Below are 19,263 nucleotides of genomic sequence, written 5' to 3' on the forward strand. Positions count from 1 at the left end.
CGAAAAACACCCTAAATGTGCACCAATGCAGCTGAAATAAATACATGATGTATTTAATAGACTCGACAATAAATATGTAGTCCATTTAGGGTCATACATTATCTCAATAATTGTTAAAAAAGCTTAAAGTTAGTCAAATATCGCATTTTTATGATTCCACACTAAAATGCCGTATTGAGCTGCCCTGAGGTGGAGCTGGGTTTTAACCCCGAAAAACACCCTATAGATGTTCATCAATGCAGCTGAAATAAATACATAATGTATTTAATAGACTCGACAATAAATATGTAGTTCATTTAGGGTCATACTTTATCTCAAGATTTGCTAAAAAAGCTTAAAGTTGGTCATAAGTCGCATTTTTATATGGTTCCACACTAAAATGCCGTATTGAGCTGCCCTGAGGTGGAGCTGAGTTTTAACCCCGAAAAACACCCTAAATGTGCATAAATGAAGCTGAAATAAATACATAGTGTATTTAATAGACTTGACAATTAATATGTAGTCCATTTAGGTTCATACATTATCTTAATAATTGTTCAAATATGTTCATCAGTGTATTTTACAAAACTCAGGTCACAGTGAGACTCCGTAGCACAGTTTCAAAACGGGGCGCGGCTTAACACAATGGTTTCACATAATTGAACATCATTAAATGCACTGAGCTGGAGCTGTGCAAAGTTGTAACCCCTGATGAACTTATTTGGTAAATAAGTAAATAATGTTGTAACACCATAGAAATTGAACTAGGAAGAATGATGACTTAGTGTACCGCAGTGAAGCCTTGAAAAAAGTGAGGGCGCTTGAAGTTGTACGGCAAAAAGGCAGATCTTATATGTCACAACAGAGACATGTTATGGCGACCAGAGTGGTAAGTACTATAATCCTGACTTAAGAACCAACTTTGAACCAACTTTTTTTTCGCCTCGAATGAATCGAATAATTGGAGTGTTTTGTGCAACTTTTAATGTCTGGAAAATGTCATATCTGAGAAGCCCATCGTAAACATTTTTCTTGCTTGTATTATTTTAGTGCTCCACTCAAATAGTGTCATAGTTATCCCTGGAAAATGCCGTGAAAAAGCAACCCTTCCTCCTCCCAACCCCCTTCCCACACACACCTACATTTGTGTAATACTTCCATATTAGTCTGTGCATGCAGTTCTCAGTTTTATGTTGCGAAGTGGGTAGTAACTTTTTTCCTAGTATTGAATTGTTAGTGATAAGCCCAGGACATCATGACCGTCATCCCATGTTATTCTGGCATGTGGATCAATCGTTAGGGATACAGTTTTAAGTAATTTGAGCTGGGATAATGTTTGTCGTTAGGCTTTAGTCATATCACATACGCAAGGACAGCCGTAGCCGGTCTAGGGGCCTAGGCTAACTATATCCAGGGTCCAGTGAATAACAATACAACCAGTGGCGTAGGAAGGTACTTTTGAGTGGGGGGGGGGGCTGAAGACTGATTGCCAGCCTGGGGGAGGGGTCTAAGGGGAGGGGGTGTCCCCCTCCCCTTTGGAATTTTTTGCATTTCCAGGTGGCCTCAGATGCAATTTGGTGCAATATAGCACACTTCAGCACCCACTCCATTTTGTAAACTTAATTTTGTATTTTCACCTGGCCTTAGATGCAATTTGGTGCTCCAAATGAGATTTTTTTTTCTCATTTGGAAATGAAAAGGGGTTTTCTGACTTGCGAACCGGGGGGGCGGAATGATACTTCCGCCCCTCCACATTTTTCACTGGGGGGGGGGGGCTGGCGCCCCCCCAGCCCCCCCCCGGTTCCTACGCCCTTGAATACAACAGCTGAGCAGACGACACTAGTAAAGTAATTAGATAACTATGTAATTGCTTCTACTATCGCCCTCCTAAGGATTACCTGTGAAACTTCAGTCCACTGCCACATTTGTTAAGATGTTGGCACCCAGTGCGGCACACGATATCACCATTTCGAATGATTTATGTCAACTGTATCACTTTAGTTATGTCAAAGACGTAGTGTTTGTATTACGCGCCGGTATTTTCTTGCCGTGCAAGCAAAGCGCCACCAGTAGGATAGGTGGCTTCACTGTATGTCGCATGACGTCATTCTCCTTACTTCAATTTCTATGGGTTATACTCATATCGTCAGGCGTCTTGTGCATAGACTGTAGGGATCGATAAGCCCGCGTTATGTAGTGATACGGAAGAATGTGAACCGCATGGTATTGTATTCTGAAAGGTTAGTCATTATATTTCTGCAATCATGCTGCTTTCAGTTACGTTTACCTTTCATCGAGTCTAAACCACATATATGTCACCTAAGACTGTATAGATTGCAAGTATATCAAAATGGGTGAGCTAAGGTTACCACTCAATGCTATATGTGTTTCGCCTAGGACTAATGGTCTCGTGGTATTATCAGTAATGGTTGTGATGTTTAGTTATTGTGCACATGGAGCAAATCTTCTCTTTTTTAGCGGATATGGTGAGGGCAGCCATTATTTGGCATCTACAGCCATCGCAGAAGAAATGTGTCAAAAGGGCCACTCTGCTACAGTGATGGTTAGTAGCCCCTTCCGCTATCGCATCGCGGAACCTCACCAGTGTCTTTTGGACAAGGACTTCAAATTATTCAAAGTCAATAAATCCTTAGATGATATGGTAGCAACAATACGAGAAGTCATGCGACACGGGTATGAGGGAACTTTCAACCAATATGTTCTTAAAAATGGTCGCAAACTTAGCGAAAATGTCAAGGGAGACTGCGAGAGGATCTTTCTTGATGACGACCTAACTCAGAGTTTGAAGTCGCTAAAGATTGATGCAGTCGTTTACGATTCTATATTTTCATGCGGTGCCCTGATTGCGCAATATCTTGGTGCTAGGGTCATTGCCCTGTCCCCTACTATGATCGCGCCTCACCAAGCTAGGCTACATGGGATACCAACGAACCCGTCCTATCATCCAGAGGTCTTCAGCGGTCTTGCCTCACGAATGACATTTTCCGAACGCTTGTGGAATTGCTTATGCCATTTTGGATCTTACTGGTTTCAATTGTACACATTTCAAAACCCATACGATGAACTGAAACTCAAATTTAACATACGGCCCGATGTCAGCACACACGACTTACTGGCCTCCGCTGATCTTTGGTTATTTGCTTCAGACTTTGCTTTCGACTTTGCGTTTCCTATGATGCCGAATGCCGTAGCAGTTGGCGGGCTGTGTACTAAACCAGCAAAGCCCTTGTCTCAGGTAAGCAAACGTATACCTAAATATGACTTTTAGCAACACTGTGATTGATGTCGATGATGGTGTTGGATATAGATTTATCCCGGACTCTATGGTATTCATATATCAGAGTCATATAATTTAATCGTGGTGTTGGATATATAGATTTATCCAACTCTATGAAGTCATATATCATAGTCATATAATGTGATCATGGTGTTGCATATAGATTTATCCAACTCTATGCTATTCATTTATTAGAGTTATATATTGCAATCATGGTGTTGGATATATTGAATTATCCAACTATATGGTACTCATGTATCAGAGTCCTATAATGTAAAGGAATATTGAAGTGTAAGTAACGTACCCTATCAACATCATCCATTTCGGTTTTCCAAATGTTTACCAATTGTTTGAGTTTTTGAAATACTTCTTAAAAGGTCTGCTGTATAGACTCCAACTATAGCACGCTATCATGGAAAAGTTTCTTGAGATTACGTAATCCACCTGTCTTGGTCGTAAATTACCTCTTTTTACCAATTAGTCTGCAACGCCTGCCATATTTTTATTCTTGTATGAGGGTCTTTGTGGAAACTCTGTATAATTAACTAACTTGAAGACATGAACATATTTCCACACAGTGTTTACACAAAGGGCCTAATAGTGTCAAGAAGCAGTGCAGGCTAATTGTAGAGCGATTTACGACCGGGCATATGGAAAGCCATTTTAACATTTAATCGGGAATTTTAGATATCTGAAATTGTTTCTTATTTCAGATATCTGAAATTGAATTCGAGATATCTTAAATAGATTTCGAGATATCTGAAATTCTAATTCAGATATCTGAAATTCAATTCGAGATATCTGAAATTGAATTCGAGATATCTAAAATAGATTTCGAGATATCTGAAATTCTAATTCAGATATCTGAAATTCAATTCGAGATATCTGAAATTGAATTCGAGATATCCGAAATTGAATTCGAGATATCTGAAATTCAATTCGAGATATCTGAAATTCAATTCGAGATATCTGAAATTCAATTCGAGATATCTGAAATTGAATTCGAGATATCTGAAATTGAATTCAAGATATCTGCAATTCTAATTCGAGATATCTGAAATTGAATTCGAGATATCTGCAATTGAATTCGAGATATCTGCAATTGAATATGTAAATTTCCGATTAAATGTTAAAATGGCCTGTATGGAAAGCCATTTTAACATTAAATCGGGAAATTTCAGATATCTGTAATTGAATTCGAGATATCTGAAATTGAATTCGAGATATCTAAAATTCTATTTCAGATATCTGAAATTGAATTCGAGATATCTGAAATTGAATTCGAGATATCTGAAAATGAATTCGAGATATCTGAAATTTTATTTCAGATATCTGAAATTGAATTCGAGATATCTGAAATTGAATTCGAGATATCCAAAATTCTGTTTCAGATATCTGAAATTGAATTCGAGATATCCGAAATTGAATTCGAGATATCTGAAATTGAATTCGAGATATCTCGAATTCAATTTCAGATATCTGAAATTCCCTGGTATTTCGAGATATCTGAAATTGATTTTAAGATATCTGCAATTATTTGTAGATATCTTAAATAAATTGGAGATATCTGTAATTTAATTTGAGATATCTGAAATTATTTCGAGATATCTGAAATTCCTTATTAAATGTTAAAACGGCTTTCCATACGGGCATATGGAAAGCCGTTTTAACATTTAATAAGGAATTTCAGATATCTCGAAATAATTTCAGATATCTCAAATTAAATTACAGATATCTCCAATTTATTTAAGATATCTACAAATAATTGCAGATATCTTAAAATCAATTTCAGATATCTCGAAATACCAGGAAATTTCAGATATCTGAAATTGAATTCGAGATATCTCGAATTCAATTTCAGATATCTCGAATTCAATTTCGGATATCTCGAATTCAATTTCAGATATCTGAAATAGAATTTTGGATATCTCGAATTCAATTTCAGATATCTCGAATTCAATTTCAGATATCTGAAATAAAATTTCAGATATCTCGAATTCATTTTCAGATATCTCGAATTCAATTTCAGATATCTCGAATTCAATTTCAGATATCTGAAATAGAATTTTAGATATCTCGAATTCAATTTCAGATATCTCGAATTCAATTACAGATATCTGAAATTTCCCGATTTAATGTTAAAATGGCTTTCCATACGTGCCATTTTAACATTTAATCGGAAATTTACATATTCAATTGCAGATATCTCGAATTCAATTGCAGATATCTCGAATTCAATTTCAGATATCTCGAATTAGAATTGCAGATATCTTGAATTCAATTTCAGATATCTCGAATTCAATTTCAGATATCTCGAATTGAATTTCAGATATCTCGAATTGAATTTCAGATATCTCGAATTCAATTTCGGATATCTCGAATTCAATTTCAGATATCTCGAATTGAATTTCAGATATCTGAATTAGAATTTCAGATATCTCGAAATCTATTTTAGATATCTCGAATTCAATTTCGGATATCTTGAATTCAATTTCAGATATCTGAATTATAATTTCAGATATCTCGAAATCTATTTAAGATATCTCGAATTCAGTTTCAGATATCTGAAATAAGAAACAATTTCAGATATCTAAAATTTCCGATTAAATGTTAAAATGGCTTTCCATACGGGCAGCCTAATTTTTATTCCTAGGACGAAATAAGGGTTTCAGGTTTTTCAGGAATTTACAAATTCGTTTGAAATCAGAGTCAGGGTTTAGAAAGTGGGTTAAGGATCCATCTATGAAAATGAAGGATTGTCTTTCATAATCTGGGGTCAAAACTAGGAAAAAAGATTCAGAACATGTTTTTTGAAAAAGCGTCACATGTTTGGAATCCAGGGTTTTGATTGGCCGATGCCCACGTTCGTCCTGGGAAAAAAAAAAATTCGCGACCGGGCAGGACGATTGCGTAATCGCAAAACCTTCCTATCAATAAAGTAGATCTTTAGGAATCACTTTGATACCGTAGGTTCCCGGTAATTTCAGTAGTTGTTTATAGAGTGGCTTATAAACTGCAATAGCTTGTACTTCAGAGGATATTACGCGTCAGATTTAAGGTCGAAGGTTGATTTGTTCTTTGCAACAACACTTTAATGGAGCAAAATGTATAGTGACACCATCGAACCAAACAAAGCCCTTATCTGACGAATCGAATCGAACAATCGAACGAATCAGCTACTGAAAAAATTTAGCCCAGAGGCGTTTCATATTATCGCAAATAACTCGAAAAATGTAAAACAACACGTAATCAAAGCGTATACTCATGTGAATTACACTGAGCAGAGAAAATGACATTTGAAAGTAAACTCAACTTCCCAAAATCTTAAACAGTATACCACCATGATTGTGACGTTACGGATTCGTCCATATATCCAGTTGGGCCATGTACAGCTATGCCAGTTGCCATTGCAACGGTTGCTATGGTAATGGATATTTTTTTTCCTGAGTAGCTAATCTCGGGGTGTCACCCATGGTGGGATACCCGAGGGTGACCGAAATCCATGGCTGAGGGAAGGGTCGAAGCTTGTCCCATGTATGGGCGAGTGGGTGGGTGTGTGAGTGGGTGGGTGGGTGGGTAGGTGGGTGTGTCCAATATGTGTCAGAAACTTCCCTAAACGGCTGGGGCCGATTTTCTTCAGAGAGTGATCTTTTGTGTTTCGAAGGCCCACTGGAACCAAAGGTCAAATTTAGTAAAATTCAATTTTCTTTTGCTATAACTGCAAGGGAAAACATTGAATTGACATGGAACCTTCACAGGTATAATGGAGACGTCAAGTGCTAACAAAATATGTGGTTGCCATGGGAACCGAGGTCAATTGTCACGTGGTTTAAGGTATATTTTTAGCGCTATTTGTGTGTCAAAAACTCCCTATGAACGGCAGGGTCGATTGTCTTTAAACTTGGTGGGAAGGTACCCCATGGTGAACCCTCGTGTCTCTCAGGCCCCCGGAACCAATTGTCAAAGGCCAGAGGTCAAAGTTAGTGAAAATCGAAAAATAGGTTGTGAAGCTAATAATAAATGTGTTCATTTGAAATCAGTGTTTGCTGGCGATGAGATATGCAACTCTCTGCTATTGTCATCTTGTTAGTTGGTGTGTTTGCGTTTCGTTTTTGTTACAGGATCTGGAGGATTTTGTTCAGAGTTCTGGTCCGCATGGTGTAATTGTGTTCTCGTTAGGTACCTACGTCACTAATTCAATCCCACTTGAGTTTTTTCGATTAGTTACGGAAGCCTTGACGAGACTTCCACAGAAGGTTGTCATGCAGTATCCAGGCCAACCACCAGATTTCCTTGTAAAACTGAGGGACCAGATACGAACTATGCCGTGGATTCCCCAGAACGACCTCTTAGGTAAGCATTTATACATGCAGAGTCAGGGGCCGTTTGATGATGTAAAGCAGCAATTTGCGACTGTTGGTTCTTACGTAATTGGGTTTTATGTTCTTGCTATCTCTTCAGCGATCACACTGTAAACTCCTTATAAGCTCTGTTATCGGTATTTAGACTTGTTTGCTTAAAGCACAGAGTAATTACTTTACAGTCAAACATACTGACTTAAAACTCAAAGAGGAGTCAGAATAACTAACCTATACACTCTAAACATGCACTCTAAAGACAAAATAGTGAAAAATTCACTCTAATGGAGTGAATTTTTCACTCCACACTTTAAAGAGTGAATTTCACTCTTCTAAACGAGTGAAACTATTTCACTCCTGTACAGAGTGAATTATTTCACTCCATAAAAGAGTGAAATTCACAAAGGTTGAGAGTGAACAGTCACTCTAAAGGAGTGATGTTATTTATGGTGTTGGTGAGAAGGAACCAGCAATTTTTACTCTAATCTTTTGCTGAACAGTTAAAGACGGGTGGTATTACAAATCAAGGCATAGCAATGAAGAACTTTTGAAATTAACACCAGACAGGATTATGGGTTTTTCATTTGAGAGTAACTTTCTCACTCACACATCTAAATGAACATAAAATATACAACATAAGATCTAAAATGTAACAGAATTAAACTATCGCAAGATTTGCAGGGCAATTTAGAGAAAATTCTAAAAAAGGAACATAAAAAAAATGTTCTCAAATTTGTGTTGTATGCATTTTGAATAAGGAACTTAACCAGAAGCTTCAGGCATGTGTAAAGGGTCATGAATGCACTTAAGTATTGCAAAGTGTAGAACAACACACAGGACAATGCAAACAGTCGTGAACGGTGTAGACTAGTAATATGGTCACAGTATGTTAACCTGTGTAATAATTTAGCCTTCTTCCATCCGTTTTCACAGAGGACGCTCTCCAGCCGACTTCGTGCATTAGGTGACAACATGTATTTGTCTAACTTAATTCCTGCACATTAGGTGGCCTATTGTATTTAATCATGCATGGAGAGTGTTCCCTATTGTTAGTCTTGTTTGATACTTTTACAATATAGTGACATTCTTGAGCTTTATGTAAGTTTGCGTTGGATTGGTTGGGGAGTTCTGGGGGGGGGGGGGCTGGGGGTTAAAAGGAAACACGTAAAGAGACAGGAGTGAAAAAAGAGCAGAAAGAAATTTTACCTGTCCACGTTTTAATTTGTTCCTGTTGTGAAATATATGTACAGGACCCCCGTCACAATAGTAAACTGATAAAAAAAAATTTTTTAAAAATCTTAATCAAAAGTTATAAAATATCTGCTTCAGTAACGGACATTGTAACATGTTATAAAAGTAATCTCCATATTTCATCAAATACGAAAATGTGATCAAAGTTAGCATAAAACATCATGCACCGATCATCATGCCTCCTTCCCTTCCGTGATGTACAAATCAAACAATAGTTTCAGTCAAGCATAAACTAAATATTAAAGTGTATTGAAAGCCTTACAGTCCCTAAGCTATTCTGGAGAAAGGTTTTCTCAAGTGGATCATGAGCTTAAATCAGGACACAGGTGGGATTGTAAGATACAACTAGTATAAGTAGGATCAAATTTACAAACAAACAGGATATGTCAGACAATAGTGAGACTTCTGGAGGCTTTCAATAGTAAAACTTTTCACCGATACCCAACAATGTTGACAACATCGTATGACATTTTTTATATTCACATTTTATTATTATACTTTATTAATACTTATTTTGATGGTGGCAAGTCAAGAAGTAGGATAAAAAAGGATTGTTAAGGTCAACGTATAGAAGTATACGGAAGGTTCAAAGGGTAGGAGTAAGTGCAGTGGGATAAGAAGGAGTCACTTGAAAGCATGTGGATAGTTTATTTAAGGAACGCTGTTATATGTGAGTTTATTGTTATGATGTATGCTCATATAGCTGGAACATGTTCTTAGTTAGGCATATTATTGAAGGAAGTTATAAAAGGTAGATAAAGGTAGAGCAAAGTGCAGATTCAAGATATAATGAAACTTGAAAAGCCTGTCAAAAGCTACTATTATAGATACTCCAACAGGTATGTTGGTGTAGTTACACATAATAAAATCATGAATTGGCCTGCTGGCTGGCCCAAGACGTAACAAGAAAGGCTGATTGTACTTCTCAAGCTTTTCTGTGCACCACTGATCAACATCGGTTCCAACCTGAAAGTTAAAATAAGAATATATATATTTTTAATTTCAAATTATTATCAAAACAGTTATAGAAGTAGATAAGTGTGATTTCAGGCATTGAAATGTTGATGAGCGGCTGCCATGCTTGCCATCACTCTTATAACATAATCCCAGCAGATGTTGATATGTGGCAAACACATACAAATTATTCGGTTAACTTGCAATTACGTTGTGTTGAAACACATTTACAGATGACTATAAGTATCCTTAGCTTATGCCTCAATTGGTCATGATACCCGAACAAGGGGATCTATGAAAATTTCACTTTAAAAACATGTGGGAACTATAGCCTGATCCTCACTAAATGGTTAATTGACTAGTCTTCTTGACCCCATGGTATTATGTTGAGAATAAAGCAACTATGATAAACTGTCTGCTATTGGGTCCAATGTACCCTTTGCTGTCGGTATAATGATGGTGATGATGATGGTGATGATGGTGATGATGATGGTGATAGTGGTGATGGTGATAGTGGTGATGGTGGAGGTGATGATGGTGGTGATAGTGGTGGTGATGGTGGTGGTGATGATGATGGTGGTGGTGGTGATGGTGGTGATGATGATGATGGTGGTGGTGGTGGTGATGGTGGTGGTGGTGATGATGATGATGATGATGATGATGATGATGATGATGATGATGATGATGATGATGATGATGATGATGATGATGGTGGTGGTGGTGGTGGTGGTGATGATGATGATCATGATGATCATGATGATCATGATGATGATGATGATGATGATGATCATGATGATCATGATGATGATGATGATCATGATCATGATCATGATCATGATGATGATGATGATGATGATGATGATGATGATCACGATGATCATGATGATCATGATCATGATGATCATGATCATGATCATGATGATCATGATGATGATCATGATGATGATCATGATGATGATCATGATGATGATCATGATGATGATGATCATGATGATGATGAAGATGATGATGATGATCATCATCATCATCATAATCATGATCATCATGATCATCATCATGATCATCATGATGATCATCATCATGATGATCATGATCATGATGATGATCATGATGATCATGATCATGATCATGATGATCATGATCATGATCACGATGATGCACATTAGATGGTTAAATATCTTAGGAATGGGAAATGCTCTGTGGTGTGGGGTGGGCGGGGGTTGGGGAAGTACTATCCTCGAACGTAATATATAATACCATATATTCAGCACCAATTTTAATTTTTCCCTTCTTGTTTTCTAGGACACGAAAAGACCGTAGCCCTGGTGTATCAGGGAGGCAATAATGGGTTACACGAAGCCGTCTATCACGGTATACCGTTGGTGATTCTGCCGGCGATGGCTGATCAACATGACATCGCAGTGCGGGCTAAGGATAGAGGAGTCGGAGAGTCGTTGGAGATTCAAACTCTGGTAGCGAGTGAACTTGAAACTGTGATCCGTACCGTCATTACAAATACAAGGTAAATAAATGACTGTATAGGACACAGGTGCTGGGCAATTTGTGGTGGTAGGCGCTTAAACGTTCTGAGGCCGGCTCGATCACTAGTAGGTTTTCAAGACCCCTGTAATTCGGCCCTCAAATCCTAAAAATCCTATCTATCGCAGCAATGTTTACCCACACACTATAACTCAGCTGAAACAATGAATTCACTGAATGAACGAACGAACGAACAAAACTGGTGTATGTATTGGGGATTTCGCATGAAGTGCCGAAATATGTGATTCGAAACCAACATATTAGATGGGCAATATGCATTTGACATATTTTGTTTCCTAAAACGACGAAGTATTTCTATTTTATTCTTGTGAGTAAAGAATATTTGAGTCCTGCGGATTGGCACTAGGGTTGGGCGATATATCGAAAATTATTATTATCGCGATAATTTTTTTTCAAGACGATATTTTTTGAGGATTGAACAAATGACGATAATTTCTTGTGAAAGAAATTTGAAATAGATCTATGTTGAAAAAAAAATTCTCCGTTTTATGTGTAAATGTTATTCTAGCATTCCATGGTTAAGACAGTTGAAAAGAAATATTTTATCAACTTCATTTACTGACTTCTGAACTTCGTAAAAACCCGTTCTTTACAACATTGACTGTATAGAGAACAATTTACTCTGAAAATCAGTAGAGAAATTACCAACTGTGTACGAAAAGTAAGTTGGTACACCTTTCTAATTTTACGAAAGATCGAGCAAAATACTTTCGAAAAATTCACACGAAACTGGCATATCGTGCTAAATTCAACAAGTGTCATGTAAACAAGGCTCTAGTACACCCATTTATGAATAAACCAGAAGACCACATTTGGTGTAAAGCGGGGGAAAGAAAGTATTTTCTAGAATTTCCAACAAAAAAAATAATAATAATATCCTACCATAGTTAAGTGTATAGTAAATAGCCTAACCACTTCGTCGGTTACGGATCTCAGGTAACAACAAAAACACAACTAATTGTATTTTGCGAAGTTGACGATTTCTACAAGGACATGGAAACAATATTTAGCATTAAGTTAATCATGCCTGGTGGCCTAAAACATGGAATTATAAGGTTTACTTTCATAAAGATGGCCATACTGTAGCTATTAGGGCCTTGATATCGTGCTACAGTATGTCTGTATGGTATAGACTGTGTCTCGTGGATCATGGGGAATAGATTGTTTTGTTCATGCGGAGGAGTCTGTTGGCTTGAGGTGTGTTTTACTTACCTAAATGTTACAGGGATATTTACCTACTTTCCTTGAACGTCTATGATAATATTTCGCATAACTTTACGGATCCTTTACTGACTGACCTAATTAATTCTAGAGTGGAGCCAAAAAAGTTTACTCCATGAAAAGTTTTTTGGAACCGTGCCAAAAATGTTAACAAACAGGTGTTAGACAGGGGGGTTGTTTTGCAAGGTACCTGAGAAAATTTGAAGCACATTGTAGCCTACCGTGATATTTAAGTACGGTTAAACACTGAAGTTGTAAACTGATTGTTAGGCAGTCTAGAAACGGGGCTTTGCAGAACGTAGTTTGTTTCATAATATCGACAGTTTTGTAAGTTAAACTTTATAAAGATTGTAAGACAGATTAATTCTCTTTTCATTTTATCACATAATATAGCTACTCTAACTTGTCATTTTAAAACTTTCATCAGTTTCGTGACAATTTAAATTCATAAAGTTAGTCAGTATTTTGAATCCTCAATTGCGATTTTTTTTATCGCCAGACACGCAAAAATACTTAACTTTTCCGGGGCTCTAAGGCGGGCCCTGAACCCCACGCCATTATGCTCGGTGTGTTTGCTGCGCGAAAACACCGGTGGGAAATCGGCAGTTGTTTTTAGTGTGTTCGCGAACACACTAAAAACAACAAGAAAAAATTATCGTAATTATCGAAATATCGCGATAATTTTTGAACTATTTATCGTGACATTAAAAAGCAAATATCGCCCAACCCTAATTGGCACAAAGTATTACTGCAGCCCGCATTTTGTTGTTGTCTAAACTTGTCTAGCCTAGATGTACTCCTAGCTACCTGTGGGCACTCCGCAATCTCTTTCTCTTTAATATTCCAAAGTGACTGCAATAAAGTTTTAGGAATGAATGTAGTCTCATAGCCTACTAATTAAAAGATGAAGTTAAGCACGATATAAACTCGGCAGTCAATAATAAAAAGTAAGAAATCCAGACGATGTCACCACTGTTAACTCATCATCGGGTAGCAGTCATAAGCCAAAGGTATTGCATATTTAATAAATCTAAAGCACTCGGAAAGTACTCGGGGGAAAGGTACTAGTGCTCGTTACTCGGATTTTAAATTGCTTTACTTGGATACTGGTACTCGGTTATTATTACTTTTATAATTATTATTATAATAATTATTATTATTTTGATAATTATTATTATAATAATAATAATTATTATTATCGTTATCATTATTATTATTATTAGTATTATTATTATTATTATTATTATTATTATTATTATCATTATTATTATTATGTGCGTTTATGTGTTTTATGTGCGTTTTTGGCCAGTTATCAGTGATTTGGTTGTTGATTCTTTAAATTATGCATATGATATTACCAATATGTCAAATGAGCAAGGTCGAGGAATTATAACTCTAATCCCTAAACCAGATAAAGATTTAAAACAGGTTAAAAACTATCGGCCGATTTCATTACTTAATGTTGATTATAAGATTGATGCAAAGGCCTTGGCTACCAGGATAAAATATGCTATTCCCACTCTAATTAATTCCAACCAAACTGGCTTTATCAAGCGGAGGTTTATAGGGGAGAATATTCGTTTTATCCTTGACTCTATTGACTACTGTAATGATTATAATGTTCCTGGCTTCCTCCTTCTTGTAGACTTCGAGAAAGCTTTTGATAGACTAGAGTGGAACTTTATTTTTGAATGTTTGAATTTTTTTAATTTCGACAAAAGTCTTGGCAGATGGGTAAGGACTTTATATTCCAATTCCACCGCATGCGTCTATAATAATGGGTATTCTTCCGCATTCTTTGATATTACCAGAGGTGTGCGACAGGGATGTCCTCTCAGTCCGTATATTTTTATTTTATGTGCAGAGATTCTCTCAATTCATGTAAACAGTTCTCCCCGTATTCGCGGAATTCGCATTCTGGATCATGATATTAAAATTTTACAATATGCGGACGACACTGCGATTTTTCTTGATGGTACTCAACAAAGTTTGACCGCTGTGGTTGACATTTTTCACTCTTTGGAAATGGCTTCAGGGCTGAAAGTTAATTATGAAAAAACTAAAATTTTCCCTTTGGGCCCTTTTACTGCAAGAAAGCCACAGTTCCTTAACGATTTACAGTTTACTTGGACCTTGGGTCCTGTCACTGTCTTAGGAATAACATTCGATACTGATAGGGATCATTTGTTTCATTTAAATTATACTCCTAAGCTGTCTCGCCTGAAGAATAAATTAAATGTGTGGTCGATGAGAGATTTGACTCCTATTGGGAGAATTACTATTGTCAAAACCTTCGGTCTCTCCCAACTTGTTTTTCTTTTTCAAGTGCTGCCTGATCCACCACAGGATTTTATAAAGGAACTCGAGTCTTTCATATATCGGTTTATCTGGTCAGGCAGACCGGATAAGGTTAAGCGTAATACTTTAATCGGCTCAATTGAACACGGCGGTTTGAAAGCAACCCACATAGTTTCCTTCATTCGGGGTCTTAAATGTACATGGGTTGCAACATATATAAATAACATCAAAGCGGATTGGAAGGTTTTCTTTGATTTTCACCTGAAGAAATACGGGAAAGAGTTGCTCTTCAGATGCAATTATCAGTTCAGTGACATTATTATTAATAATCCTTTCATAAACGACGTCTGTCGAGCGTGGTCCTGCTATGCCTTCAAAACCCCTGCAATGAACTTTAAACAGCAAATTCTTTGGAATAATTCATTTTTGAAGGTCGACAATCGTCCATTCTTTTATAATTCCATGTATAAAAAAGGTGTGGTGAAGGTTGACGACTTGTTAGATGATAATGGCTGTTTTTTGTCCTTTTTGGCTTTTAAAAACAAGTTCTCTTTAGACTTACTGCCATTTACTACGTATTATGGCATTATTTCCGCCATACCGAGACATTGGAAAGATAATATGGCCTTGGTGAATACAAAAGAGGAAATGATTAATACTGATCTTTCTTTGTTGCGTTCCCGCCATATCTACAATTCTTTGATCAGTACCATAGCTGCTCCTCCAACTGCCATTAGAAAATGGAATGGTGAATTCTCATTTGATGATTCACAATGGCAAACTATATTTCGTATTCCATTTTTGTCTTGTAGAGAGAGCAAGATTCGGTATTTCCAATTTCGTTTCTTACACCGTTTTTTTAGGAACAAATTATCTACGTTATAAAATGAAGCTCACTGATAATGCTAGGTGTAATTTTGGCGGAAGTTTCGAAGAAACTCTAGATCATCTATTTTGGGGTTGCCAAATTACTTCGTCTTTTATTTTGGATTTAGAGCAGCGTATTTTCGGGTTTCAATTCGTTTTCAGTAAGCTTGATATTTTGTTTGGGTATAAGTTAATCCCAAAACATCCATACAACTTTCTTATCTTTCATCTGAAGTATTATATTTTTAGCCAGAAGATGAAAGACAAAGTACCACATTTAACCGAATTTATGTACAAATTCAAATTTCTGCTTCAAGTAGAGAAAAGAATTGAAAAATCAAATGCACGTAACATTGTAAGTTATGAAGACATGTATACAGCATTCCGAACTTGTTGCACTCTCTTTGAAACACCGTAATTAAACGTAATACCAGTTTTTTCGCCGGTTATGTTTTTACTTATATTAAGCGAATATTTGTATATTTTCTCTCATATGTATGATACAGACCAAAGATTGCAATAAAGGAGATGAAAAAAAAAAAATATTATTATTATTATTATTATTATCATTATCATTATCATTATTATTATTATTATTATTATTATTATTATTATTATTATTATTATTATTATTATTATTATTATTATTATTATTATTATTATTATTATTATTATTATTATTATTATTATTATTATTATTATTATTATTATTATTATTATTATTATTATTATTATTATTATTATTATTATTATTATTATTATTATTATTATTATTATTATTATCATCATGATAATTATCTTTTCTTTTCTTTCTTTTTTTCCTCCGTTTATTCATCGTTTATCATCAATGCAAACAGAAATTTTCTTTAGATTTGTAACATAACTTCTTCATTTTTTTTTGTAAATATATATATTACATGGATCACCACGTTTCGAGTACATGTTCAAGTATATAGCAAAATTATCATTATTATTATTCAATAATTATTAATATTATTATTAAATTATTATTATTATTATTATTATTTCAGTTACACAGAAAATATGAAGCGGATTTCTGCCATCTTTCACGACCGACCTGAAAGACCTGTTCAGCGGGCAGCCTATTGGATTGAACACGTGATCAAATATGGCGGTGACTATATGAGAACCTCTGGAAGCTACGGCCATCTTAATGTATTCCAGGCATACCTTATCGATGTTTTAGTTTTTATCCTTGTCGTGGCCTGTACCATTGCTTTATCTTTCCGTTATTTTACTAAAGTTTCCCTGCGATTCCTTTTAGCATTGTCAAAAAGTCGTTCGAATAAGGCTAAGGAACAGTAATTTAATGCTCTACAATGGTCATGCAGCCTACACATTTAAACAGCAGCATACCCAGTTCCCTGTGTACGACCCCCTCCCTCTAAGTTAATTCCCATTAACCACTCACAGTCAACTTATATGTGACACTTATGACTCATTTCAGCAGGCTATAAACAAGAGAGACAAGGACGATATGTAATGAGGAGTAAATATTCATTGATAGCTGCTTAGTATTCATCACTCCCCCCCCCTCCCCCTCTGCCGCTACTACTAAGGGTTAACTATGTAAAAATTCCAGGTTTGAGATTGTTAAGCTGTTACTGAAGAGTCAGTGTATTGGAATAGGCTATACTCATGATCCAAACATGTTACTTACAGTAAGTTTAAAATCTCCCAGATATTTTGGTTGTTATGTGTAAGATTATAGATGCTATCTGCCTACACAGAACATATGAACGATGTCTAAGCAGCTAACCTTGCGAAATTTTCCAGCTGATTTTACATTTAATACGCATGCAGTCACTTCTCAGCAAATATTTTGAAGATAACTTTGCCTTAATAAGATAACACTTCGATCTAGTGAGTATACGTAGTATACCCAGTACCCCCCCCCCCCCCCCCCTTCAGCAAATATTTTGAAGATAACTTTGCCTTAATAAGATAACACTTCGATCTAGTAATTACGTAGTATATCCAGTACCTAACCCATGTAACGTAGACGACTTTAAATGACACACAAATAATATGCATTATACATAGCGCGTGTAATTACCTCAGTGATTCACTCCATGATTATTTTTAATTTCCGAATAGCGACCTCTACTCATGCATTTTGTTGATGACTTTAGGCAGAGACTTGATATGTTATGTTCCAATAACAACAAGAAAACTTGGTAACGTTGATAACCGTTCTATAATTGTTTTTATTAATTCTAATAAACTCACATCGTTTGACTGGATATTACCAACAGAGCACCACCTTTGGGTGACATTCAACACCATTTGTTCTTTACAAAAATTGAACTACATTGTTAACATAAATTTTGAGGTTATAAGAGTCCATTGAATTATATACTGCGTCTGAGGAACTGATTCAATTGTCTATGTATTAGACTATATAATCCAGTCACTTTAATTGATGAATCTCGCCTGTTTAAAGGGACACTTCTCAAACTTTAAAAGTGTTATAGAAATACAAACTTGGACCGCAGATAGCAGTAGTTTTTAACGGTCTAAAACATTTCAAAATATATTTTGTGCCAAAAAGTCATCCTTTAGACAATATTGTCCAAGATAGACCACTTAGTGATAGGCTAAACTCTTTCCAAATAGGACTCCGGGATAACAAAATTGTCAGTGTTAGGAAAAACAATATTCTAACTCAATAAACAAAGCTACCGTGAACATGGAGGACATTGTTTGTCAACTGGTTGCCATGGGAACAGTTATAGAGTAATTTAAATTATGCAGGATTTAAGAGGAAGCTTCATAACACATCATTATTGTGCACGCGAATCTTCTACTTAAAATAATAGTCTAGGTCAAAATTTTGATCTGTTAAAGAGGAATATAATCTAAGCAACCTGAAATCTGCATTCAAATCCTACATACCGTTTTTGAGATATTGACAGTTGAAGTTACCACCTTTCGTACCAAAAGCGAATTTGGAGCAAATAATAATAATAATACTGATAAATAATGTTTTGTATTCCTTTGAAATTTACGTCTCATTTTATACTTCACAATTGGATGCATCCATAATGTGAATGTACCATATGTATTGGTTTTTTTATCAACTTCACATCCCCTTTAAACAAACTAGTAACCCTATCCAATCCAAGGTCAAATCAATAGACTGAACAATAAAGGAAAAAACAAAACATTATTTGTCAGTGTGCAACTATATATGATATCACACCTGTTTGCTTCAAGTTCACTTTTGGTAGAATATCAGATAACTTCAACTGTCAATATCTTAAAAAACGGTACATAGGAATTGAATGCAAATTTCACTAGAATGCTTAGATTATGTTCCTCTGTAACATATCAAAAAGAAATCTTGACCTGGACTTTTCCTTTAATTATCCATCTCTAACAAATTCTGAGGTTTTTACACACCTCTATACCTTAAAATAGAAACCCCTGCATTACGGCACTGATGTGGCAGTAAAG

General features: G+C 35.9%; 1 protein-coding gene across 1 annotated transcript; it reads left to right on the forward strand.

Annotated features, from left to right (window-relative positions):
* Window positions 1-2,129: 2,129 nt before the first annotated feature.
* LOC139978189 (UDP-glucuronosyltransferase 2C1-like) lies at window positions 2,130-19,029 on the forward strand. The gene is made up of 4 exons (XM_071988118.1): window positions 2,130-3,235; window positions 7,399-7,630; window positions 11,143-11,362; window positions 16,818-19,029. Exons 1-4 carry the CDS (start codon window positions 2,330-2,332, stop codon window positions 17,110-17,112), a joined length of 1,653 nt encoding a protein of 550 aa, XP_071844219.1. The 5' UTR covers window positions 2,130-2,329; the 3' UTR covers window positions 17,113-19,029.
* Window positions 19,030-19,263: the final 234 nt, after the last annotated feature.

This window comes from Apostichopus japonicus, chromosome 13 (genome assembly GCF_037975245.1).
Source record: "Apostichopus japonicus isolate 1M-3 chromosome 13, ASM3797524v1, whole genome shotgun sequence".
Taxonomy (NCBI): Eukaryota; Metazoa; Echinodermata; class Holothuroidea; order Aspidochirotida; family Stichopodidae; genus Apostichopus; species Apostichopus japonicus.